Consider the following 24,034-nt stretch of genomic DNA (forward strand, 5'->3'; position numbering starts at 1 on the left):
GCCGGTGGGCCATGGACGTCATTGTGCTGTCGTCCCAACTTTTGGCCCAAAGTCTGGAAGTTTAAAGAGGCCTTCAGCTCAGGACTGGGAGCGAACCCAGACCATTCATGTCTTGGCCCACCCGATTCTGTGCATTCCTGGCTCAATGTCTTTAGAATTTCCGAAAATGGCATTTATCGATGCATTGCCAGGGGCTTGGGTTTTTATGGCTTCTTGCTTGAACAGAGCCAGTCCTTTTTTAGGGCGGCCCGTCTCTTGGCACTAACGGCGGAAAGTGGGAAGGTGGGAAAGGCGGCAAGAACCGTCGATTCCGAGTAGGAGCCTCCTGCGAGCGAGTGTCGTGTCCAAAAACATCAAATCGACGCCAATCACTCGTACGCCAGGAGAGAGGACTTGGATTACCAAACAAGCATCCTTCATCAAGAGAGTGTATCGTCACACACGTTTTATATCGTCAGCCAGCCTATCTGACGGAAATCTGTTTTCGGTTTTCAAACCTCGGCGTCGTCTCTGCCTTCTGCTGCGCCCAGCACCCTGGCCTGGGTATCTCTGAATGCCTGGATCGATGGCCATGTCTACCACGAGCTCGATGTATGGCGGGAGATCCTTGTTCCCTGGCGTCGCAGTCATCACGGGGGCTGCCTCAGGTAAGTTAAAGCAAGATTCCACTGTCCCGGGCGGTCAGGAGCAACAACGACCATTACCTAGCAAATACTAGCCAAGAGCCAGCACATCGCCCGTTTCCCACACGGCAAGTGCGACAAAATATTGATGGCGATCGTCGACAGGCATCGGGCGGCAGTGCGCCACAGCGTTTGCCAGAGAGGGCTGTTCCCGGATCGCGCTCCTCGATAAGGACGAGGACGGCATGTCGGAGACGGCGCGCCTGTGCAAGCAGGCCTCGGCCCGCGCCGTCGTGACATTCATCATCCCCTGCGACGTCCGCGTCGAGACCGAGATCGCCACGTCACTGGATGAGATCATTGAGGAGTGGGGTAGGATAGACTATGCCGTCAACTCTGCCAGTGCGTTCCCTTCTCTCTCCATCATGCCACCTACCGGAAGCTATCGGTGGCAAGCGGCCTAACATGCTACTCACCCCTCTCTCGAGGCGTTTACTTCCCCGGCGCGGCGCACCGCATCTCGCCCGAGGAGTTCGACAGAGCCATGAGCGTCAGCTGCAGGGGCGCCATGATCTCGTCGCGCGAGGAGATTGCGCGCATGCTCCTGCAGGGCCCGCTCGAGACGCACGACGGCCGGGCGGGGAATAGGGGTGCCATCGTGAACATTTGTAGCTCGGGTGGGATCGCGTCGAGGCCTAGCTGCCGTACGTGCTTCCGTCATTCTCTCACATTTGGTTCTTCCTCCTCTATTTCACCCATAGTCGCTAACAACAAGAGCTTGCGGAGGGGAAAAAGCCGCATATGCCGCGTCGAGGGCGGCGATCATAAGTCTGACACGTGCAGATGCTGTTGAAGTGAGTTTTCCCCTTGGGCGTGACGCGCGTGGCCATAAGGAGGGAAGGGTTTTTTTCCTGACCGAAAAATGATGCGTGTAGTATGCGAAAGACAACATCCGCATCAACTGCGTGTGCTCCGGTGTCATTGAGTAAGATTTTGCTCCCTCTGCTTCTCAGGGGCTCCGCTGACACTGGAGGTATGCCCCCATGGCCGAGCACTAGCATACCGGCCGAGATTCCCCACGACGATCAGTTCGTGGCTGGCACCCCGATGAAGAAGGTAGGTACTTCCCAGGAGGTCGCGGACGCGGTACTTTTTCTGTGCAGCTCAAAGGCGACGTTTATTCACGGAGTGGCTCTTGTAAGTCGTCATCTCTTTGTCGCTTGGCTCTGACCCTGATTCGCTCATCCGGACACGCCCCTGGGGCTAACAATGAACTATGCGAATACAGCCGGTGGATGGCGGCTATACGGCCTGCTAAAGCGCAGGAACTGTTTGACTACACTGTGCCGGCTGGGTGGCCTGGGATTAGGGAGCATTACTGGAGCTGGACACACGAGAATACGACTGCATTTCTTTTGGAAGCAAGGAGCTAGTGTATTGCATGCTGTTTGTTGGGGTTGTCTTTATTTCTACTCCAAACTTCTATTGCCAAGGGTATCATAAACAAGCCAGAGAAAGCCAGAATCCGGGCCCACAGTACCGCTGGTAAGAAATGACAGAAAATGAACCTACTTAGTGACGGGTGCCGCTGCCAACCCTTTCTAGGTGCGTTCCCCCTTCCTCGGCCGCTTGGCGGCCTTGGGCCGCTTGGAGCCATTCTCCTAGGACGGCGTAGTGGTGCCGCCTTTGCTCTTGCGCCTCTTGGGCTTGGGGGGCCCGCCCGCCTTGGCCGCCTTCTCGGGCTTGATGTCCTTGCTGAGCGGGCTGCTGTCGGGCAGTGTCTTGAGCACGGGGAGCGAGACGGCGGCGCCCCCAGGCCCGCCGAGCACGGGCACGGTAAGCTTGTCCTTGCGGCCTGTGGACGACAGGTGGAACTCGCCGGGCTTGCCCGTGATGGGGTTCTCGTCCATGTACTCGCCGCCGTAGCGCGTGTGGATGGCGAAGGCCTCCTCAGCCATGCGCGCGTCGGGCGCCGACCGCTCCGTCCTTGCCGACGGCGGCGGCGCTTTGGACGCGGCGCCCGCGCCCGCCGCCGGCGTCAGGCTGTCGGGCATCGGCGTCGGCTCCTTGGACTCGAGGCCGCGGGGTCGCGGGGCGGCGGCGGCGGCGGCGGGGGTGGCGTAGCCGTGGCCCAGCGCCGGGGTCCACGTCTGTATGGCGGAAACGGCGGGGAATAGTTTGCTTATGGCGGAAGATATTGTGGCCTGGCGCGGTGCGTTGATGGTCAGTTCTACTCGCCTTCGCGCATGCGCAGGCAAACACTGGGCGACTCACGATGCGGGAGCTCAGAACGTCGGACAGCGACGGGGCCATGTAGATGTTCTCGCCCATGACGAAGTAGTCGGCGTGCACCTCGAGCTCGTCGGGCAGCGGGGTGCCGTCGGCGGCCTTGACCTTCCTGCGGGTCTGCTTGCGGATGACCCAGACGCCCGTGCCGGCGCCGGGCCCCGTCTCGGCGGGCTCCTGGGCGACCATGTACTCGAGCCCGGCCATCTCGCGCAGGCGGCCCTCGAAGGCCTCGCGCGTGGCGACGATGTGGAGCATGGACTGGTTGCGCACGGCCTGGTTGAACACGACGGCGTTGTTGGACGTGCGGTCGAAGAAGGGCGACTCAGCAAGGTAGTAGAGCACCGAGTTGGAGTGGATGCCCTGGAAGTTGACCACCGACTGCGGCGAGCTCCATTGGATCTCGTCCAGCAGCTGCTCCGTCTTGTTGTCCATGGCGGCAGCGGCGGTCGGTCGGTCGGTCGGTCGGGCCTTGTCGCGACACCTGGGTAGACGAGTGGGATTGAGGCAGGTGGACAAAGAGGCGCGACCTTATTAAATGCTTCGAATTTGAGGCAAGCGGGCACCGGAGATGGGCGGAGCTGGTGGAAGATCGAGGCTAATCCAGTGGGGGATGCAGCGCGTGAAGTGAGCACGCTTGGCCCCTGGAGACCCACTACACATCACTGACGTATTCTAGCCGCGTCGCATCCCGGTCGCCGAGAATTCATTCAAAGCATCTTCATCCATTATAATCACATCCATTACAATCACACCCAATTCGTAGCCCAGGCACGACAAACATCATCCAAGCCATTGTTACCGACGCCGCCACGGGCGCCCAAGCGACAAATCACGCATCGAATAGCCAATCGACAGCCGACCGAGCCATCGCCGCACGACCATGGATCTCCTATCTACAGTCCGCAAGACGGGCTCGCGCGGAGGCGTTAACTTCAAATGGGAGGATGTCGCAACATCGTCGCACCGAGAGAACTACCTGGGCCACAGCGTTATGGCCCCGGTCGGGCGCTGGCAACAAGGACGCGACCTGACCTGGTACGCCAAGGCAGACTCATCGGCAGCGGCCGCGGGGAGCGGCGATGGAGAGACGGAAGAGGAGCGGAGGGCGCGAGAGAGGCGCGAGGAGTTGCGCAAGATCAAGGAGGCTGAGGAGGATGCCCTTGCCCGGGCACTCGGGCTTCCCGTGCCGCAACGCGACGTCTCAGGCGCCAACGCCATCGAAGTGGGACCGACCCGGCCGATGGGCGGCGCGGCGGGGGCCGATGAGGGCGCTGAAAAGCCCAAGGGCGGAGCCGTCGACGATAAACCAGCCCCCGATACGAGAGGCACCCGGCGCAGAGACGACGCTGGCCGCTCTAGGGAGCACCGGGATGAAGATCGGCACCACCACCGCCGACGGAGACACCGCGATAGGAGCCGCAGCCCGGATTCCCGCCGCGATCGGCCCTCGCGGCGGAGAGACGACGGCGGCGCAGAGCGATCGCACCACGATCGGGACCACCACAGGGGGAGAAGCCGCAGTCGCAGCCGTGAACACGACCGCGGGCGAGATGACCGGGACCGAGAGCGGGACCGCCGAAACGATAACGGCGATCGCGCAAAACACCCAGAGGACGGTTCTGCTGCAGACGGCGGCCGTCACAGGAAGGAGAGGAGGCACAGAAGTCGGAGCGGCAACCGGGATAGGTCAAGGCCCCCGCGGAGACGACAGAGCAGGAGCCCACGGAGGCGCCGCGATAAGGACGAGCACGTGCGGGGGGATAGAAACTGATGATTCCCTTTGTCTTTATTCCCTCTTTCTCTACTTTTAATGGCCTGTGTTTGAGAATAATGGTGGTGCCTGGGCGTTACCTCGCACCGTCAATAGAAGCTTATGTTGGAGATCAAAACATCTCGATCAATACTAACGGCACAGTAACCATGTGGAATTTGTGCACAATTGGTTTCATCAAGAAACCCACCCTCCGTCTGGAATGTGATATGCCCTGCATTCCGCCGCAGGTGGAGGTGGTTGCCCGCACTTCCCGCATGCGTCAGTGCCAATTGCGCTGCGGCTCGACGCACGAGGCACTGTCAATCATGAGGCTCGTGCATAGGCGGGCCCCACCCCTGCAAAGTACACAAGGAGCAGCCACTGCAGCAGTGGCAGGCTGATCGACAGCGGAGCGAGGCGCGGTTTCGAGTCGGTGTCTGAACCTACAACGCCAGCCGAAGAAGCCGCCGTTGATTCACTGCAGCGACCGGACGCCGCTTCTTTCTCTTTCCATCGGGCTGGTTTCCCGTCGACGATTGGTGTTTGCCTGCTCAGGTCCCTGCCTAGAGCCTAGAGGTATATACAGAGACCTAGAAGCCTCAGGCCCTCCACCACATCAAGGCTAGGTGCCTAACGTGCGCGCCCTTCTCGCCCCAGCCGCCAATCGATCTGTCTAAACGCCTATCCGCCCAACCGAAACAGTCTAGTCCGAACTGTCATCTCTTCCCCGGAAACAGACTTTCCGCCGAGGTTACAGGCAGTAATAACCTACCTAGATCCAGTAGCCACGGCCGCACATAACCTCCTCGATTACCACCACTTCCACTCCGCAACAACCATCGCCGCTCTCCAGTTCCCATCACACCTCTGCCCCAGCGGCAGGACGCAGCCCAGGGAACGACCCGACTCACCACTCCACCCCCGATGATGCTTGCGGCGACCAACACCACGGCCCATCTCAACACCGAAACTTCCATTTGAGGCGAGGATGGACTACGCAAAGCTGCGGGATGCGGCCCTCCAGCATGGTGAGGACGAGGAGGCTGTCACCGTCGACACCCGCGCCCTGATCGACAAGGTCCTTGCCAGGTACTCGGGCGAGTGGACCACGCTTCGAGAGCTCATCCAGAATGCCGCCGACGCCCAGGCCACAACCGTCAAGGTCAAGTGGGAAACCCACCCGTCCACCACGGTCCCGCTTCCCCAGACCACGAACCAGACGGAGCTGCTCAAGCACGTCATCACCAACCACACCCTCAGGCGGCTGCTCGTCAACAACGATGGCCAGCCCTTCACAAAGACCGACTGGGCCCGCCTGAAGCGCATCGCCGAGGGAAACCCCGACGAGACCAAGATCGGCGCCTTTGGCGTCGGCTTCTACAGCGTCTTTGCCGACTGCGAGGAGCCCTTCATCAGCTCCGGCAGCGAGGCCATGGCTTTCTACTGGAAGGGGAACGCCCTCTTCACGCGGAAGCTGGTGCTGCCCCAGGACCAGAGTAGCTCCGACACCACATTCGTCCTGGACTACAGGAATTCCACCACGGCCCTGCCAAACCTCTTGTCGGTCGGGCAGTTCCTGGCAACCAGTCTGACTTTCGTAGCCCTGCAAAATATCGAGTTTTGGATAGACGACTGGATGATATTGAAGCTGCAAAAGAAGACATCGCCCAGCGTGGACGTTCCGATCCCGCGAGACCTCGAGGCCACCACTCAGGAACGCCTCATGAGGATCGCCAGGGTTGACCGGGTCAGCACCCAGATCGATGCGACGACTATGCGCGTCATTGGCTGGAAGCCCAAGGTCGGCACAATATCAAAATTGACAGAGACCTACGGCTTGGGCAGCGCCGAGATGGGTAGCTCTCTAAGGGGCTTCTTCTCCAGGCTCACTTCGAGCTCTTCTCAGAGTACACTAAAGACCAAGGCGACCAAAGAAGAGAAGGTGGTCCCCGAGACCACTGAGGACTTGACTGCGACGACAACTTCGAGCATCTTCCTCAGGGTCACGTCAGCAGCTGTAGCAACAAGTGTGCAGGCATCATTTGCTGCCGAGCTTGAGCGGGCAACCAAGAAGCCACCGCCGAAAACCACCAAGCTCGCCATCCTGACCTCGTCATACGACGAGAGCCAAGCCACACAGAGTTCCAGGGATACCTCGACAGGCTCTGCTGATGTCTTCGCCTCTGTCCTGCCCACCAAGAAGCCTGGAGGCAAGATCTTCATCGGCTTTCCGACCGCGCAGACCACAGGCGGCGGCATGCACATCTCGGCCCCATCTGTGATTCCGACAGTGGAGCGTGAGGCCATCGATCTCAACGCCCGATGGGTGCGAACCTGGAACATGGAGATGCTACGTGCCGCCGGAATCATGACGCGGCTGGCCTTCTCGGTCGAGATGGCGGATCTGAACGAAAAGTTCTTGAGGGCCGTGGCAGCTGCTGGCAAGGGCGGCAAAATTTCGGCGGCCGATGTGGCAAAGTTCACGCCCGAGGCGATACACATCCTGAACACGTACAGCTTCAAAGATTCGACTCCCAGTTCTAATGTCGGGCAGCTTATCGAGAGCTCGTTCTGGACCGCGTTTAAGAAGGCGTCCATCGAGGTCTTCTCAAGCAGGGGTGTGCTTCCGTCGACGAAAGTGCGTGTGGGCTCTGACGAGCTTGGGAAGTTCGTCAACGACATACCCATAATCATCAAGGAGATGGAGGACCAGCCATTCGTCAGGAAACTGCATGATTTTGGCCTGATAGAGGATATCACTGTCAAGGATATTCGGCAGGAACTGGAGGCCAAAGCCCTCAACAGGGACCAGCTTGCTAATTTCCTTGCCTGGGCTGGGAAGACGGCCGTTTCGGGCGAGCTGGATATGCGCAGCAGACAAGCCCTGCTCGATGTGGCCGTCGCCACCATCGGCGATAGCGAGGATCAGGGTGAAATCATTGCTCTCTCTAGCATCACGAGCTATCTAAGTGCTAACAAGATCCCGGCAAACCTGCCACTCCCACCCACTACTCTCCCCTACTCCCTGACTGTCAACATCCCGCAGGCTCATCTGCAAGCCTTAGGATGGCGTACGTTAGAGATCGTTCCTTGGCTGAGGTTCCTCATCGATGCCGCTGGGACCAAGGGCGACGAGCAAAACATTACAAAGTCGGAAAAGTTCGCTGTGCAGGTCCTCACCGTGTTGTCAAAGAACTGGGACAACCTAAACCCTGGAGACAGGACTGCGGTTGTTTCCGGCTTGCAAGACAAGACCGTCATGCCGACCAAGGTTGGGATGAAGCGGCCAGCAGAGTCCTTCTTCACATCAGTCAAGCTTTTTGACGACCTTCCCACCATTCAAGGGTGCCAGGCCGTCAAGGAGAAGGTCTTGGTAGCCCTCGGAGTGCGCAAGACGCTGGACCTCGAGACCATCTTCACCCGCCTCCTTTCCCCTCAACACGAGGGTGCAGTGAGGTGGAGTCACATGGAGCTCATCAAATACCTGGCCTCTGTCCGTGACGATATTCCTTCAGATGATATGAAACGCCTGAAGGAGTCGCGCATCTGCCCCCGTGAGGCCGGGCCGCCTGGCATGGAGGCAACAAAGGGCTCCAACCAACTATTCAAGGTCTCGGAGCTCTTCGAGCCTAACGACTCGCTGCGGACGCTCCGCCTGCCGATCATCCACTGGCCGGGTCCCCCAGGGAGCTTCAGGCCAAGCGGAGTTGAGGCGCGCTTCCTGTCCAGTCTTGGACTTCGGTCCTGCCCATCCGTACCCGAGCTCGTTGATATGATGGCGTCGGAGGACCCGACGATGAGAATCAACGCGAGGGCTTACTTCATCGGCAACCATCACATCAACAACTATGCCTCATACAACATCGCGGGAACAAAGAAGGCTATTCTTCCCATCCAGGGGAACGAGAAGCTTCTCGTGCCACCAACCGAGTGCTACGTCGACAACGGAGCCGCCATTCTAGGCTTCAACGTGCTGGAGAAAAGCCTCCAGGTCCATGCGAACAAGTTTGGCGTCGCTCGGGATCCTCCCATCACAATATGCGTCAACAAGTTGATCGCCAAGCCGCCTCGGGATCAAGCAGCGGCGGTGACTTTGTTCAGATACTTTGCCACGCGTCTGAGCGACCTCCACGAGAGTAGTCTCGCGAAGCTCAGGGATGCGCCCCTCGTGCCAGTCACGAGGCTCGTACGAGGAAGCGGCCCCAAGGAGATGTCCAGATCAACAATCTTGATGAAGCCATCGAACTGCTACCTGGGGAGCTCGTCTACTTATAGCGACATTTTCGACTTTGTGGACTTCGGCTCGGACGCAAACGCATTCTTGTTCAAATGCGGCGCGAAGAGCGAGCCCACCAAGGTCGAGATTGCACGCCTGGCATGCAGCGAGCCGGCGCGCCTGCTGAGTATCCTGCAGAGCCCCGAGAAGTACCTGAACCTGCTCAGGACCCTAGCCGACGATCAGAACGCGCTCAGGAAAGACAGGGAGCTTTGGGCCAAGATGAAGACTTCTTCCTTCCTGCTCGCGTCCAAGGAGATAGCAGCTCCCAGAGCGCCCGGAGCCGACCCCGACGAGGATGAGGCGCCCATCAAGCAATACCAGCTGGCAGCTCCGAACCAGATTGTGATCCTAGACGACTATATCAGCTACCGTCTCTTCAAGGATTCGCTGGTGTGTGCGCCTGAGGAGGATCTCCTAGAGAGCTTCTACCTGGCGCTCGGATCGCAGATGCTCGGCAGTCTAGTACAGGAAGATCTCAAGATCGGACCCCAGAGTGATAAGCAGGATACGGCTGCCATTTTGCGCAAGCATGTGCTGGAACGCTCAAAGCTCTTCTTGTACGAGTGGACAAAGCACAACAGGGACCCCCTCAAACATGATGTCAAGTGGCTGGAGAAGAACCTTTCGGTTCAGACGGTCCGAAGCGTCGCGCTCAGGAGGTCGCTCCGCGGCCAAGGCAAGTCCCATTTGGAAAAGAGGTCCGCAGCCAGCGCCCCGAGCCAGAACGGATGGGTGCTCTACATTTCGGCAGAACGGGATCATCCAGACATGTACCAAGTTGGGCAGGCCGTCTGTCAGCTCCTCCTCACACGCCCCGGTCAGCAGGCATACCTCTCTTTCGAGCCGTTCCTGAAGCTCAACCTGCTGGACCTACGCGCTCGAGGCTACAACGTCGACCGAATCCTGAGGGCGAAGGCGGCCGAGGCTCGGATCGCCGAAGAGGAGAGGCGAAAGGCGCTCGAGGAAGAGCAAGCGCGCATCAAGGAGGCCGCCGAGGAGTGGCAGAGACGGAGCAACGGGTCGATGGCTGTGGCTGCAGGGAAACAGAGGGCGCCGACACCGCCCCCTACCATGCCCGGCGCCTTTGGTGCTGACTCTCCGGAAGAGCACGGAAAGCGATCGCCACCACCAAACGAGAACCGGAAATCTAGAGGTGGATTCCTCTCGAACTGGTCCAAACAACTGGGCTTCGGGAAGGACGAGGGTGACGAGTCCCAGAAGCAACTGCAAAACTTCCTGCCACCTCCAGAGCCTGCCAAGCCCAGCGCGGGCGCAGGGTCCAGCGGCAGCGGCGCGGGGACCGAACAGCAAAGCAAAGGCGACGACGGGCGTGTAACGTCGCCGGCGGTGGTGCAGCAGAACCTGCTCAACGCCATCAAGTCGACGCGGGCTCACGACTCGTCCAAGCTCTTCTCGCCGCCGCAGACGAGCGAGGTCAAGGAGCAGGCGACGTACTGCGACAGCAACGCGGCGCACGACCTCAAGTTTGTCGCCGAGGGGCCGGCAGGTATGCGCATCTTTGTGGCCAATGACCTGTCAGTCGACGCGAGCAGCTTCGTGGTGGAGAATCGGGCGAGGATCAAGGCGTTCGAGTCGATGCTGCGGGAGATCGCCGACGTGTACGGGCTGTCCAGCAAGGTGCTGCACATCTTCTACGACGAGCGGGGCGGCACCATCGCCTTCAACAGTAGCGGCAGCATCTTCTGCAACCTGCGCTTCTACGCGCAGCTGCACGCGGAGCGCGTCCTGGCCTCGTACGCGGCGACGCGGCGTGAGGCCATGATGGAGGCGGCCACGTGGTGGTGGGTGGTGATTGCGCACGAGCTGGCGCACAACATCGTGCAGGTGCACGACGCGCACCACAGCTACTACACCGAGTCCTTCATCCAGCAGTTCTTCCCCAAGATGGTGGCCAAGTCGGCGGCGCTGGCTGCGGCAGCCGACCAGGCGGCGGGTGGTGGCCCGGCGGCGGCGGCGGCGAGGGCATCCCTGCCACCTCCGCCGGCGCGCGACAGCAGCGTCCCACCGCCCTACAGCCGACGGGCGCCAGCGCCGACGAACCTGCTCGACTAGGGCCGGGGTGGTTCGCTGGCGGTTCCTTGTCCCCCCCGCAGGTGGCGCGTTTGATGCCCGGGCGTCGGGCCGCGTCCACCCTTCTGGCTCCACTTGTCGACTGATGGGATGGGCTGGACACCGCAAACACACCACATTCTGGTCGCACCACATTCACAACTCGGCTGCGACGGCTCCGTTTTCGCAAACCTTGTCCCGTCCGAGGAATGTCGGGGCATAATGTCGGGGCATCATGCGGTCTTCTTGTTCGGGACGGCATCATAGAGTAGATCATCAAACAAACATGCGAGGCCGTGAGTAAATAGATATTATTCGGGTTTCTTTGTTTTGCCTGGGCATATGTCTGGCGCTAGGGATTGTTGGTAATATGCTCGGTCATTGAACATGATATTTGTTAGCGATAGAGTCATAAATTTCCTTCTTCATTCTCTGGGCAATCATTTGAGGTTCTCATAACAGTTCATGTCGAGTTAGGGGTCAAATTAGCAAGGCAAATTGTCTGAATTATTTAATAGAATGGAAGCCAAATATTAATGCGATCTGTCAGTGTGCCTGTTGGGGTATAAGATATGCTGATATAATAGCAACGCGCCAAGAAAACCCCAGTTATTCTCCCCAAAAATCTTAAAAGTAACGCCTTCCGTGTTTCTCCGTCAAATGCTCGTGCCATGGCCTGATCCTGTGTCAAAGGCAAGGTACCGTTTTACCCTTTTTTCCCTTTTTCCGCCGTGGCTCTGATCCTCGAACCACCACCCTTCCGAATCATGACCCCTCTCGTCCCCACAGCTTAGCTACTAGGAGCTAGCAGCAACCAGCGATCCGCAAAGCCTCTAAGCAGAAGTGACGGGCTTGCGGGCTCCCAGGATGAGGAAGCGCGGAGTAACGCCCTCGGGCCAGTCCGGGTGCTTGCGGCCGGCGTCGGCGGTGGAGCCCCACTCGGCCATGTCGTAGACCTCGAAGCCGGCGCCCTTGAGCAGGCCAAAGTAGGTGGCGGTGGTGCGGTGCTGCTTGAGCACGCTGGCGCCCAGCCAGGGCACGTGGCGATCGCCCTCGGTGAAGTAGGACTCGACGGGCCAGAAGGTGTCGTTCTCGGTCACCTCGTCCTCATCACTCTCGGAGGGGGCGGGGGTCGGGGCGCGCGAGGGCACGACCGAAGAGGCGGGCGAGGGTGCCTCGGAGTCGGCGGGCGAGGGCGCCAGCGACGCGGCCATGGAGCCGGTGCCGACCGAGGACGAGGTCTGCGACTGCAGCTTGGCGAAGGAGGCGAAGGAGCCGACGGAAGAGTTGGCGCTGCGGTCGGGCAGGACGGCGGCGGTCTGCGGGACGGCGGGCTTATTGTCCGCAGCAGCGAGGCTCAGCTTCTCCATGTGCTTGGCTGCGACGGCGGCGCGGACGCTGTGCTTGAGGAAGCCGGGCTTGACGGGCGCCGTGAGCATGGGGTGCTCGACCGAGAAGACGAAGCAGCCGCCCGGGCTGAGGGACTCAAAGATGCGCTCGGCTAGGGACTTGAAGTCGGCGACGTAGTGCAGGGCCAGGCCGCTGACGACGAGGTCGAAGGTCTCGCCGGCCAGCTGGAGGTCCTCGAGGTCCTGGCGGCCGTAGGTGGGCATGGTCAGGGTGTTGCCGTTGGCGGCCGCGGCGCCGACGAGCTCGGTGGCGTTCTGGGCGGCGCGCTCGAGCATGCGCTCCGAGAGGTCGACGCCCAGCACGCGGCTGGCGCCCTGGGCGGCGGCGTAGCAACCCAGAATGCTGTCGCCGCATCCCAGGTCCAGCACGCGCAGACCCTGCAGGGGGCTGGGCAGCATGGGGCGGAAAAGGGGCCACTCCGAGGCGCCGTCGAGGCCCTGCTTCATGCGCGGGAACTCGCTGTACTGGCCCCAGAAGGTGTCATCGTTGTCGTAGACGTTCTGGGACTCGTGGAGCTGGTGGGCAGACATGATGGCGGCTGCGGTGGTGAAAGCTGCTGGTGGTGGTGGGTGGTGTGGTGGTGGTGGTGGACTGCTCGAGGCTGCCGAGTTCAAGTCTCCAAGTGGATGGTGGTTGCTATATAAGCTGGTGGTGTCCGATGACGAGGCGTGGTGCCGTGGTGGACTGAGGAGTGGAGTCGAGAGGCTTGACTGGTTGATCGAGAGTGGGTTGGTGTGTGGTGAGAGGGAAGTCTGAAGAGGAGGATGAGAGAGGAGCGGGAGGGTTGTTATATACACAATCTCGCAGCTCGTGGTCCCCTTGAGACAGCGAGGTTGACAGTGTAGTGGCGGGTCCTTCGAGCTGGCTCACTTGCAAACCCCATCACCTACCACCTCACACAAAGGACCAGCGTACAGCTGTCCAGAAATGATCGTGTCTTTTTTTCCTTGTAGCAACAGATGGGACGAGACAAGGGCATTGAGCTAGCTCACTCTGCCGGCGACACACAAAGCCACCCCTGGCGACGGCACACGATTACCCCTGACGTAGGTGCTCTGGCGGGCGATCATGATCCGTTTTCTGCTCCTCAGTCGAGGTTGGTACATACCAACCCCCACGCCACAAGGGTCAGAAGGATGCCGCTGCCGAAGTTTGGCAAACAACAAACCAGTCCATTTGCAGTGCCGTGCGGAAGGGAGAAAAAAGGGGGATCACTTGTACTCTACACGGCTGGCTGTTGGTCTGGCCTGATGCCCGGGCATGGCAGCACGAGCGCAAATCACGAACCCCTGAACCAATGACGTTGGGATGTGATGATGGTAGCAACCTTGAAAGCTTAGGGAGGACTTTGACGTCCCATTGTGCTGTGTTAGTGAGCGATGGTGACGGGTCGGGCCAGGGACAAACAAAGGGAAAGCTATGGTAAAGCTACGGCTACGAGAGCTCGGACAAAGGGCAGCCCAAGTCACTGACATTGTAGCTGAGGTGTTTTTTGTTTCCTCGACCGACTGGGAAGTTCCCCTAGCTAGCCCAAAGGAGACCGAAGAAGCCGTTGAGGGAGAGTGATCATGTCTATTTTGAGTGGAGGCTCTGGGGTGCGTGTTTGGCGAACCAGCCAATGCAGCGGTACGAACAGGTCAGGCACGGCAGTCTGGAACCAGGCTCCCGGGGAAGACAAGGGTGTTGGTCCCACCATGAGGTCGGGCCTCTGGAAGCCGCCATGTTGGGGTGCCGGGTCGTTTTGTGGGCTGATTGGGAGCCCCTGTTTTGCCATGACAGCCCACGTTGTGAGGGTGGCGCCACAACATGCGTTTTTGGTTTGTTCTAGACGCTAGAGTAGCACATGCGCAAGACAAGTGGGAACCTTCTTCACCTGGGACCAAAAAAAAAAAAACATGACGCGCTACCCGCTGTGGAGGAAGCTATTCACAACGTCCCTGGTCCTGGCATTCGCACGACACTTGATAACGCCCACCCTGGCAACGGACCCTCATTTCAATACGCAGACGGGCCGAACAAAATGCCGTGACAGTCCTTGCGTCCGAGAGCCGCAGGGAAAAGTCGACGGGACGAGCTCGGGTCCCGAGGCGAGCTACTCCCGCGCCCAAAGTGCCACGGACTCGCCAAAGAAAACAGAAAGCATCGGTTTGCCAAACATTGCGGGCTGTCGGGCAAGCAGCCACGCGAGGGCGCACGGGAGATTGCACTTCCCGGCGCCCTGGGTGTGGCTGTTCCCCGACAAAGCGGCAGTACAAAGAACCAAGATGAGATGGTGGCTGTGAATCTTGCATTTCCACCAGCCCGGCGTGTGGCGTGTGTTGACAGCTCATCTGCTCAGTTCAGATGAAGTGAACAGAGAGAACGCCCTGAAGCCGGTGTTTGAACTCGGGATGCAGGACAGGCACGGATTAATAGCATTTTATCCACGTCCAGACCTCACTCAATTCCTAAGAAAGGAATAATCGCGGGCGGAATTGGGAACCACACTACTGACGCAACCTTCCTAAGCGCCAGCCCCGCTCCCACACAAATGACCTGCAGGCCCAGCATGCCGAACGTCGGCCGAGAAACTCCCGCCGCGCCATCCTCGGCGTCGCGGGGTCGCAGCGCAGCCAGTTCTGGGACATGGCCCTGCGCGGCTCCCGACTCGCCAGCTCGTCGAGTCCCCTAGCAGCGTCTCCCGCTGAGGGGTAATGCAATGCTGCAGATTCTCCTCCTCTTGGTGAGATGAGCTGCTCAGCGTCGTGAGGGGGGATGAGGAGGGGGTTCGTCTGCTGGTTGGCTAGGCCGGCCTAGGATGCGCAGCTCTCAACGGACAGGCGTCCGCGCCAGGCCAGCAGGGTGCATGATCGGGCCGAGGGGAATGTGTGATGCGCAGGAGTGTGTCTTGTCTGCATGGTATCAACGCTGAACATCTACAGCACAAGACGAGGGGAACTCTACAGATAGGTATCCAGGTAGCTGGCAAACTTCAGGGCGTCAACCGTCGAAATCTCTGTCAGCTAGATCTATATCGACGTGTTCATAACCTTACAGTAAAACTCAAATCCATCACAAACAGTAAAACCTACGCACATGAACATATGTTCCTCGACACGACAGACGCACGACAGGAACCCTTAACAACCAAACCCCTCACGCCTACGTACCACTATGTAATCGAGACGAGTATCCACCCGCTTTGCCCTCCTAAACCCCCTTGGATGCCGACCTGCCCGCCCGCCTGGCTCGGCCGATCCCAGGACGTAGCCGTCGGATCTCAGCTGGCGACTCGGGAATTCGGATTTGCCTGGTTGGCTCCTCTCTCTGCTGCCGTGCTTGCGTCCTGCCTCCTTGTTTCTTCCCTCCTTCTCGACCTCGTGCCGAAACTCACCCTCCTTCTCCTCACTCTCGACACCAACTCCTCCCAACATCCCGTTTTACCAAATCTCTGAGAACCCCCTTTCCCTCCGCCTTCGCCGACGCCGCCGTGATCTCGCATATCACGTCCCGCAAACGTATAAGTAGGTCTCTCTCACCCTCTGCTCTGTCGGCCAGCTTTCCCACGATGTCTCCTTGATTCCTCTGTATCACACTCTTGCCATTGTTATAGATTCTACACCTCTCCTCTCCTCTCTCTCTTCTTATACCCCTTTTCTACTACCATTGAAGCTCTCTCTGGCCCGCCGGAGCCCGATAATTGTATAACTGACACCGATCATTTGGGCTTCCGCTTCTTTCGAAACCGATAGACAAGACATAAACAGACACACATAAAAAAAACCGCGGGGAAACCCCCAGAGAGACTCTTCCAAAATGGTACTATTAGCCTCCTCCTCCCGCTCCTTCACCCGCCCGCTCGGCCCCGTGGCCTCGCGCCTCCGGGGCTTCCACAGCAGCACCAGCGCCGCGCGCCCCTCGCTCTCGGCCGCCGCCCAGACCGCCCTGCGCAGCCAGACCGCCACAGCCCGCGCGCCCCGGCACTTCCTCGGCAGCGCCCTGAGTAAGACGTCGGTCAGGATGCTGACAACCAAACGCGAAAAGGTCAAAGTACTGCTGGTTCTGTACGACGGTGGACAGCATGCTAAGGACGTGAGTCTCTCCCAGTTTTTCCATTGAGCACTGTTTTCGTCCTTTGGTTGTTCGTTCTGGCCTGTTCTCCATTTCGAGTCAGGCCACCTGTTTTTCCCATCATCTGTCCTCACTCGCTGCCAATGCCTCGAACCTCGCCTTGTTTGCGTCCCTCAATGACGCGCTGTTGCCACCCGGACTCGAGACGAGAACTGCAAACAAGCAGTCCAATGTCCAGACTGGGCGGGCGGCAGTGCACATTGTGTGTGGGACCCCTCGCGACTGGTTCGCCCAGCCGAAGCGAGAGGAGGAGGCGAATAGGGGGTTCGTTGGCTGCGGCTCGCGAGAGTGGACGATGGGATGCGGGGTTGCAGGGGATAAATGGCGACATCTCGGAGAGATAGCAAACATGGTGTCACGGCAACGGCAATTGAGCTGGAGCTACTGCGGGGGAGAGGAGTGGAGGGGTGGAGAGGTGGAGCCTCTGGCCCGATGATGCGCTCAAGGGAAGCAGAGGAGAGAGGCTAATCTGATGGTCCGTCTTGCACAGGTGCCCGAGCTTCTCGGAACGACGGAGAACGAGCTTGGAATCCGCAAGTGGCTGGAGGACCAGGGCCACACCCTGGTCACCACCTCGGACAAGGAGGGCGAGAACTCCAAGTTTGACAAGGAGCTCGTCGACGCCGAGGTCATCATCACCACCCCGTACGTGAAAGCGAAGACCCCAGATACAAATACAGGACAAGGACAAGGACAAGGAGCTGACTGCAACACTCACCCACAGCTTCCACCCCGGCTACCTGACAGCCGAGAGGCTCGCCAAGGCCAAGAACCTGAAGCTCGCCATCACGGCCGGCATCGGCTCCGACCATGTGGACCTCAACGCGGCCAACAAGACCAACGGCGGCATCACCGTGGCCGAGGTGACGGGCTCCAACGTGGTGTCGGTGGCCGAGCACGTCGTCATGACCATCCTGGTGCTGGTGCGCAACTTTGTGCCCGCGCACGAGCAGATCCAGGCCGGCGAGTGGGACGTGGCGGCCGCGGCCAAGAACGAGTTCGACCTCGAGGGCAAGGTCGTCGGCACCGTCGCCGTCGGCCGCATCGGCGAGCGCGTGCTGCGCCGCCTCAAGCCCTTTGACTGCAAGGAGCTGCTCTACTACGACTACCAGCCCCTGTCGCCCGAGAAGGAGAAGGAGATTGGGTGCCGCCGCGTCGACAGCCTCGAGGAGATGCTAGGCCAGTGCGACGTCGTCACCATCAACTGTCCGCTGCACGAGAAGACGCGCGGTCTGTTTAACAAGGACCTGATTGCCAAGATGAAGCCCGGTAAGTCTTTTTGTGACTAGGTCTTTTGTGACTATGTCTTTTGTGACTTTGTCTGCCCAGTTCCCAAAAGCTGACCAATCCTCTCCCCCAAGGCTCGTGGCTCGTCAACACCGCCCGTGGCGCCATCGTCGTCAAGGAGGACGTTGCTGCCGCCCTCGAGACCGGCCACCTCCGCGGATACGGCGGCGACGTCTGGTTCCCGCAGCCCGCGCCCGCCGACCACGTCCTGCGCACGGCCAAGAACCAGTACGGCGGCGGCAACGCCATGGTGCCTCACATGTCGGGCACCTCGCTCGACGCCCAGAAGCGCTACGCCGACGGCACCAAGGCCATCCTGCAGAGCTACCTGAGCGGCAAGCACGACTACCGCCCCGAGGACCTCATCGTCCAGGGCGGCGACTACGCCACCAAGGCCTACGGCCAGCGCGACAAGATCAAGGCGTAAGAGAGAGTGAGAATGAGAGAGTGAGAGAACGAAGGTCTATGGGGGTTGTTTCTTTTTTCTCGACGCGAAAGTTTCTCAGAGACGAGACAGCGAGCGAGCGAGCAGATGCAGGCTTAATCGCAATCCTGGCAAGATGCCTTGCTCAGGATACATCGACGTCGAGCCTCGGGACGGGCTGCCAGCTATTGTTGCTGTGTAACTGCCCGAGGAAGATGTGTTGCATATAGCATTGTCACATAGCCGTTATTTTTTTCTTCTCTTGAACTAGTGTTGGTTGGGAATGTGAAAATGAAAATGTTCAAATTTAGCTCCCATTGGATTCAAACACCGTATCGACACGGTGTTTTTGGTGGTTGTGGGGCCGTCAGCACAGTGTGCAGGTTTGGGCCAACTCCACTTCTCACTCGCCACTTTCACGACAGTTTTGGAGGCAATTCACAACTTAATTCTAGCACATTAGCAAAAACTGAAGACGAGCAGACAACAAGGCCTGGTTTCAACCAGATAAGCCAGGCTGCCCCGGCCCCTGAAGCGATGCCGCGGCTCCGCCCATCGCTGCTCCGGGCCGCCCACAGGCTGTCCCCCCACGCGGCGGTGCTGCTGCCCGTGTGCAGGAGCATCCCCTCGGCTCTGAGCGAGCTGCGCTGGATCCGCGAGCACGCCGACACCCTGCCGCAGCGCCTACTGCCCCGCGGGGAGCACAGGCGGTGGTGGGGGGCTTATGGGGACCGCCGCGAGGAGCTGACGGCCCGCCTGTGCCGCCGCCGCGGGCGTGGCGAGCCCCTGCAGTACATCCTGGGGACCCAGCCGTTTGGCGAGCTGGAGATCAAGTGCCGGCCGGGGGTGCTGATTCCGAGGTGAGCGAGTGACATGTGGGGAGTGTGGTGTTTTGAGTAAAAGAGAGCATATCTCGCAAGTGATGGGGGAAAAAAAAATCGAAAAAAAAAAATCACATGTACACTTCCCTATACTGAGCGCCCTCAACTATAAAACCCCAGACCCGAGACAGAGGCCTACACCGTCCACCTAGCCGACCTGATCCGAGGTCGCCGGTTGCACGCCCTGTCCTCCCACCCCGCCCTCCAGCCCGCAGCCCCAGCAACCGCCAACTCTGCCTGCACCCGCCACCCCCTCCGCATCCTCGACCTCTGCACCGGCACGGGCTGCATCCCACTTCTCCTCCTCTCGCGCCTGGGCCGGTCGCTGGGGATAGACGTCGAGGCGCGCGGCCTGGACGTGTCGGCGTCTGCCGTCCTCCTCGCGCGCGACAACGCCGCCCACAATCGCAGATACCTCCTTCCCCCCACCCTTCTTCCTCTCCCAACAGGAGCAGACGGCGGCGGGGAGGAGTCAGCATCCCCAACCTTTGCACTTGCCGACGTCTTCTGGCACGACTTCACCCTCGCGCGCTCCCTCCTCGCCCACCCAGGCGGCGGCGGCGGCGGCTGGGACGTGGTGACGTGCAACCCGCCCTACGTGTCCGAGGCCGGCTTCGCGCGCGAGACAGCCCGCAGCGTGCGCGACTTTGAGCCCAAGGCCGCCAACGTGCCTCTGTCGCCGTACCGCCATCGTCAACGAGACGACAACGACGCCAACCGCCGCCGCCGCCCCGAGGACGTCTTCTACCCGCGCGTCCTGTACGTCGCGGCCGCGCTAGCCCGCGCCCGCGTCGTGCTGCTCGAGGTCGGCGACCTGGCGCAGGCCCGCCGCGTCGCGGGGGCTGCGCTGCGGCTGCTGCGCGGGGAGAGGTTCTGGCGGCGGCGGCGCGCCGGCGACGACGACGACGACGATCCGGGGCTGGTGGGCGAGGGTGTGGCGGCGGTCGACGTCGAGATCTGGCGGGACTGGCCCGACGCGTCGACGCCGGCCGGTGCGGAAGAGGTCGACCACGTCGTCGTGGACGGGGTCCGCGTCCCTGTCAGGGGCAGCGGGCACGGCAGGGCGGTGCTGGTGCAGCTTGACTACGAGCCGCGAGACTAGAGGGGGGGAGTGTTGGATATGCAAGTAGCGGCTTGGGAACGTTGGTCGTCAATTGCGTAAAAAAAACACGCGCTTTGCACTAGCCCCGATGCCTGATATACAATGTTTTCCTTCTTTGTTCGTCTATCTTATATATAATTACAGCACAAAGTTGACGAGCTTCCCGCCCCGGACGACGTACGCCTTGGCCGCGTCCATCGGTCGCCCCGCCAGCTTCTCCCTGGCCTCGGCGCTCGCCAGGACCTGCCCCACGATCCAACCGTCGAGCTCCGCCTTGCCGAGGTGCGCCGGCGGCTGCGGGATCCTGGCCACCACGACGAGCTTGCCGTTGACCTGGACGGCGCAGTTCTGCCGACTCGGCTGCAGGCCCGCGAGGCTGCCGTCCGCCTCGGGGAAGCGCACGCCGCCGTCGAAGACGGAGCCCGAGCCGCCGCGCAGGATGGCCCAGCACTCCTCGGCGAACGCCGGCGCGATGGGCGCCAGCATGCGGAGCAGTGAGGACAGAGCGGCGGCCGTAACGAGCCCGCTCGCCGCGTCCCTGTGCGCCAGGACCGTGTTCGTCAGGCCCATCAGGTCCGAGACAACCGTGTTGAGCGAGTAGACCTTTTCGTACGACGCCGTCACCGACGGTATCGTCTCCTGCACGTGGCGCCATATCGCCACGTCGGCGTCCCGCCTGGCCTCCGTGTCGGCGCCGGACCGGCTCTCTAGGTAGGCCTTGGGTGAAACGTCAGCGCTGCTGCCGCTCCCGACGGCACCGGCCGCGCGGACGACGGCTTCGTGCAGCCGGCTGAGCCACCTGGTAACTCCTGAGATCTTGTCCTCGTCCCAGTTGAGCACGTCGCCCACAGGCGCCTGGAAGAGCATGTGCGCCCGCGTTGCGTCGGCGCCGTACTTTGATATAAACTCGGTGGGGTCCACGCCGTTGTACTTGGACTTGGACATCTTCTCAAACGAGATTGTGGCTGGCTCGCCCGTGGCCGCGACCTTTGGGCGGCTGGGGTCTGACATGTCGACCTCGTCAGGCTTGAGGAAGCGACCGGTGGCCGGGTCACTGAGGGTCTTGCCGTGTACCATACCCTGGGTGATTAGCCGTTTAAAGGGCTCGTGGATTACAGGGCTGGTCTCGTATATTTCCCCGTCTTCTTCGGCCACAGCTGCGGCGACTGACGACGGGCCCGGGCCGTGAAGAAGGGTCGAAGACATGAGAAACTTGTAGATGAAACGGGTGTAGAGCAGGTGCAAGATGGCGTGCTCGACGCCCCCGATGTACAGGTCGACAGGGAGCAGCTGGGCGGCCTTTTCAGCCGAGAAAGGCGCATCGCGGTTCTTGGGGTCGGCATAGCGCATATAGTACCAGCTCGAGTCGACAAACGTGTCCATCGTGTCCGTGTCGCGCTTCGCGGGGCCGCCGCAGCTGGGGCACTTGGTGCGGACCCAATCTTCGGCCGTCTCGAGCGGGTTGCCAGCCTTGCGTTCCGCCCAGTGGCCGTCGACGCGCGGCAGCTCAACCGGCAGCTGGTCGTCCGGCACAGGCACCTCGCCGCAGCTTCCGCAGTGCACTATGGGGATGGGTGCGCCCCAGTAGCGCTGCCGGCTGACGAGCCAGTCGCGCAGGCGCCACTTGGCCTCGGGGCGCGCCAGATCGGCCTCCTCGAGTATCTTAATCAGCATCATTCCAACCTCTGGCGATGGCCTGCCTTCATATGGTCCGCCGTGTGCCGTTATGACTCCGTGGTCGAGGAAGGGCTCGTCGGTGCCGTCCTCGGTAGGCATTGTGACAGAGGTTGTGGCTCCATCATAGGCCGGTGCCAGGACCATGCGGACCGGCTCGTCGTTGCGGTGATGACGCCAGAAGGCGTGATCACGTGTGTCGTGTCCCGGCACGCCCATGACTGCACCCTCGCCGTAATCACCCAGCACGTACGGAGCGACGTAGACGGGCAGAGACACCTTGGTGGCGTCGGGCGACTCCTCGTTATACGCGAGCGGGTTGATTGCCCGGACGTTGGGGAGCTGGTATCCTACCTTGGAATCAGGGGGCAGTCCAGGCAGCACGTCCAGGAACGCCCGGAGGTCCGGGTCCCGACGGGCCAAGCCGACGACCAGCGGGTGCTCGGCAGCGAGGGCAAGATACTGGACGCCGAATAAGGTGTCTGGACGAGTGGTGAAGACGTCGATGCTGTTGTGAACGTGCCCGTGGGCGATGATGGGGAACTTGACCAGGGCGCCTTGGGAACGGCCGATCCAGTGGCGCTGCTGAGCCAGTACCCGCTCGGGCCAGGCATCGTCCATAGCCAGGGCCGTGAGGTCTTTCAGCAGCGGCTCGCGGAACTCGGAGATGCGCAGAAACCACTGCTTGAGCCGGCGTTTCTCGACCAAAGCGCCAGACCGCCACGAGCGGCCGTTGGCGTCGACCTGCTCGTTGGCAAGGACTGTTTTGTCCACGGGGTCATAGTTGACCTCGGCCTCGGCTCGATAGGCAAGCCCGGCTTCATGGAGGAGGAGGAAAATCTTCTGGGTATGCTTATAGAACTCAGGATCGCATGTCGAAATCTCCTGAACAGTACACATCACGTGTCCACGGGTCAGTCTGGCATCCGTAGGGCAAGCATGCAACGATTTGCTCTGGGGCTGGGGCTACCAACCCGAGACCAGTCCCACGACCCGTTCATGACCTCCAGCTGCCCTTTCATCTTCGCAATGTTCTCCTTGGTCCAGACGGCCGGGTCGATGCCCCTCTCGATCGCGGCGTTCTCGGCCGGCAGGCCAAAGGCATCCCAACCCATGGGAAGGACCACGTCCCGTCCTCGCATGCGATGGAAGCGAGCCACGACATCCGCGATGGTGTATACGCGCAAATGCCCGAGGTGGAGAGAGCCCGAGGGATACGGGAACATGGGCACGATGTAGGACGAGTTCCCGCCATCAGGAGCGGCCCCAGAGCCGGCAGCCGACGTCGAACTGGCGGCAGACCACCGCTGGCGCCATTTGCGGTCGAGAGCAGGCAGGTCCAGCCTGATTCCCGGGGTCGAGGTGCTATAGGGGGTGCAGCCTCGGCGGGCAGCCGTGGCCGGGGCCGCTGGGGCGCGGCGGAGCAGCGCATGGCTGGAGCAGCTGAGCGGCCTCAGGCGACCGAGCAGTCTTGCGCTAGTCGAGTACATCTCGGCAGCATTATGCCCCTAACTCCAGGCGCAGCATCAATGCAGTGTGGGAGCTTGATCTGTCTACTCTGGATAGCACAATAAGGCGAGCGCGATGTGGGGTTACGGCATCTCGAGTCGATGGGTTTTTTTGTTGCCAAGATTTTGCCTGATGTTTTCCAGGTCCCCGCAACGCCTGAATGTCTGGCGATGTCGAGCGCCGTGTGCCTCAGCCACACTAGCCAGGTGCACTACCCAGGGATCTGGGGAACTGTGGATCTCAGTGCAGCCAAGCCCACGCTGCCACCGTCCGGGAGATATTTAAGGCTGGAGCCGGCCCTTGGCGTGGTCCTCGATGCGGGCAATTATCATGCTTTCTGTTCTTTTTTTTTTTTTTTTTTTTGGAAGCCCTGCAGTCCAACACTTTATTATTTATGTCTCATATTTGGCCGTCAGCAGGACAGCTGCGCCGTAGATCCTCTGTGTCACGTCTTGGTGCGGACAAGACACCTCTTTGGGGAGAAACTTCGGCACGGGCCTGACGTGATGGGTTCCGTTGCAACTCGACGTGCCCTCTGGTTGTCAAAGCGGCCATCGCAGGCTCCATGTCGTGTCAAGCCGCTATCGCTGCCTGAATTTGAGGGATTGACGCCGCCACGGAGA

At 60.6% G+C, this 24,034-nt stretch overlaps 9 protein-coding genes across 9 annotated transcripts; 5 read left to right on the top strand and 4 right to left on the bottom strand.

Moving 5' to 3' along the window:
• Nucleotides 1-6: 6 nt before the first annotated feature.
• On the top strand, nucleotides 7-1,941 carry GGTG_07885 (oxidoreductase; the record flags this gene model as incomplete). Its single annotated transcript, XM_009225716.1, has 6 exons — nucleotides 7-1,025; nucleotides 1,112-1,327; nucleotides 1,410-1,477; nucleotides 1,559-1,608; nucleotides 1,682-1,820; nucleotides 1,912-1,941. The coding sequence occupies exons 1-6, from the start codon at nucleotides 869-871 to the stop codon at nucleotides 1,939-1,941; spliced, it is 660 nt and encodes a 219-aa protein (XP_009223980.1). The 5' UTR covers nucleotides 7-868.
• A 95-nt stretch (nucleotides 1,942-2,036) lies between these two features.
• GGTG_07886 (hypothetical protein) lies at nucleotides 2,037-3,485 on the bottom strand. The gene is made up of 2 exons (XM_009225717.1): nucleotides 2,898-3,485; nucleotides 2,037-2,827 (listed from the first exon to the last, which is right to left on the bottom strand). The coding sequence occupies exons 1-2, from the start codon at nucleotides 3,342-3,344 to the stop codon at nucleotides 2,285-2,287; spliced, it is 990 nt and encodes a 329-aa protein (XP_009223981.1). The 5' UTR covers nucleotides 3,345-3,485; the 3' UTR covers nucleotides 2,037-2,284.
• A 139-nt stretch (nucleotides 3,486-3,624) lies between these two features.
• On the top strand, nucleotides 3,625-4,846 carry GGTG_07887 (hypothetical protein). The gene has a single exon (XM_009225718.1). It carries the CDS (start codon nucleotides 3,793-3,795, stop codon nucleotides 4,681-4,683), a length of 891 nt encoding a protein of 296 aa, XP_009223982.1. The 5' UTR covers nucleotides 3,625-3,792; the 3' UTR covers nucleotides 4,684-4,846.
• A 236-nt stretch (nucleotides 4,847-5,082) lies between these two features.
• Nucleotides 5,083-11,556, top strand: GGTG_07888 (hypothetical protein). The gene has a single exon (XM_009225719.1). It carries the CDS (start codon nucleotides 5,654-5,656, stop codon nucleotides 11,015-11,017), a length of 5,364 nt encoding a protein of 1,787 aa, XP_009223983.1. The 5' UTR covers nucleotides 5,083-5,653; the 3' UTR covers nucleotides 11,018-11,556.
• On the bottom strand, nucleotides 11,482-14,807 carry GGTG_07889 (methyltransferase domain-containing protein). The gene has a single exon (XM_009225720.1). It carries the CDS (start codon nucleotides 12,952-12,954, stop codon nucleotides 11,848-11,850), a length of 1,107 nt encoding a protein of 368 aa, XP_009223984.1. The 5' UTR covers nucleotides 12,955-14,807; the 3' UTR covers nucleotides 11,482-11,847.
• Nucleotides 14,808-15,559: 752 nt separating this feature from the next.
• Nucleotides 15,560-15,837, bottom strand: GGTG_07890 (hypothetical protein; the record flags this gene model as incomplete). The annotated part of the gene is given in 2 exon segments (XM_009225721.1): nucleotides 15,560-15,565; nucleotides 15,574-15,837. Coding segments are annotated over 2 exon segments (270 nt in total).
• Nucleotides 15,838-16,219: 382 nt separating this feature from the next.
• Nucleotides 16,220-18,248, top strand: GGTG_07891 (formate dehydrogenase; the record flags this gene model as incomplete). Its single annotated transcript, XM_009225722.1, has 4 exons — nucleotides 16,220-16,495; nucleotides 17,025-17,179; nucleotides 17,259-17,803; nucleotides 17,896-18,248. The coding sequence occupies 4 exons, from the start codon at nucleotides 16,220-16,222 to the stop codon at nucleotides 18,246-18,248; spliced, it is 1,329 nt and encodes a 442-aa protein (XP_009223986.1).
• A 534-nt stretch (nucleotides 18,249-18,782) lies between these two features.
• On the top strand, nucleotides 18,783-20,228 carry GGTG_07892 (hypothetical protein; the record flags this gene model as incomplete). The annotated part of the gene is made up of 2 exons (XM_009225723.1): nucleotides 18,783-19,105; nucleotides 19,247-20,228. 2 exons carry the CDS (start codon nucleotides 18,783-18,785, stop codon nucleotides 20,226-20,228), a joined length of 1,305 nt encoding a protein of 434 aa, XP_009223987.1.
• Nucleotides 20,229-20,317: 89 nt separating this feature from the next.
• On the bottom strand, nucleotides 20,318-23,554 carry GGTG_07893 (leucyl-tRNA synthetase). Its single transcript, XM_009225724.1, has 2 exons — nucleotides 22,877-23,554; nucleotides 20,318-22,787 (listed from the first exon to the last, which is right to left on the bottom strand). Exons 1-2 carry the CDS (start codon nucleotides 23,390-23,392, stop codon nucleotides 20,367-20,369), a joined length of 2,937 nt encoding a protein of 978 aa, XP_009223988.1. The 5' UTR covers nucleotides 23,393-23,554; the 3' UTR covers nucleotides 20,318-20,366.
• Nucleotides 23,555-24,034: the final 480 nt, after the last annotated feature.

This window comes from Gaeumannomyces tritici, assembly GCF_000145635.1.
Source record: "Gaeumannomyces tritici R3-111a-1 unplaced genomic scaffold supercont2.4, whole genome shotgun sequence".
Lineage (NCBI taxonomy): Eukaryota > Fungi > Ascomycota > Sordariomycetes > Magnaporthales > Magnaporthaceae > Gaeumannomyces > Gaeumannomyces tritici.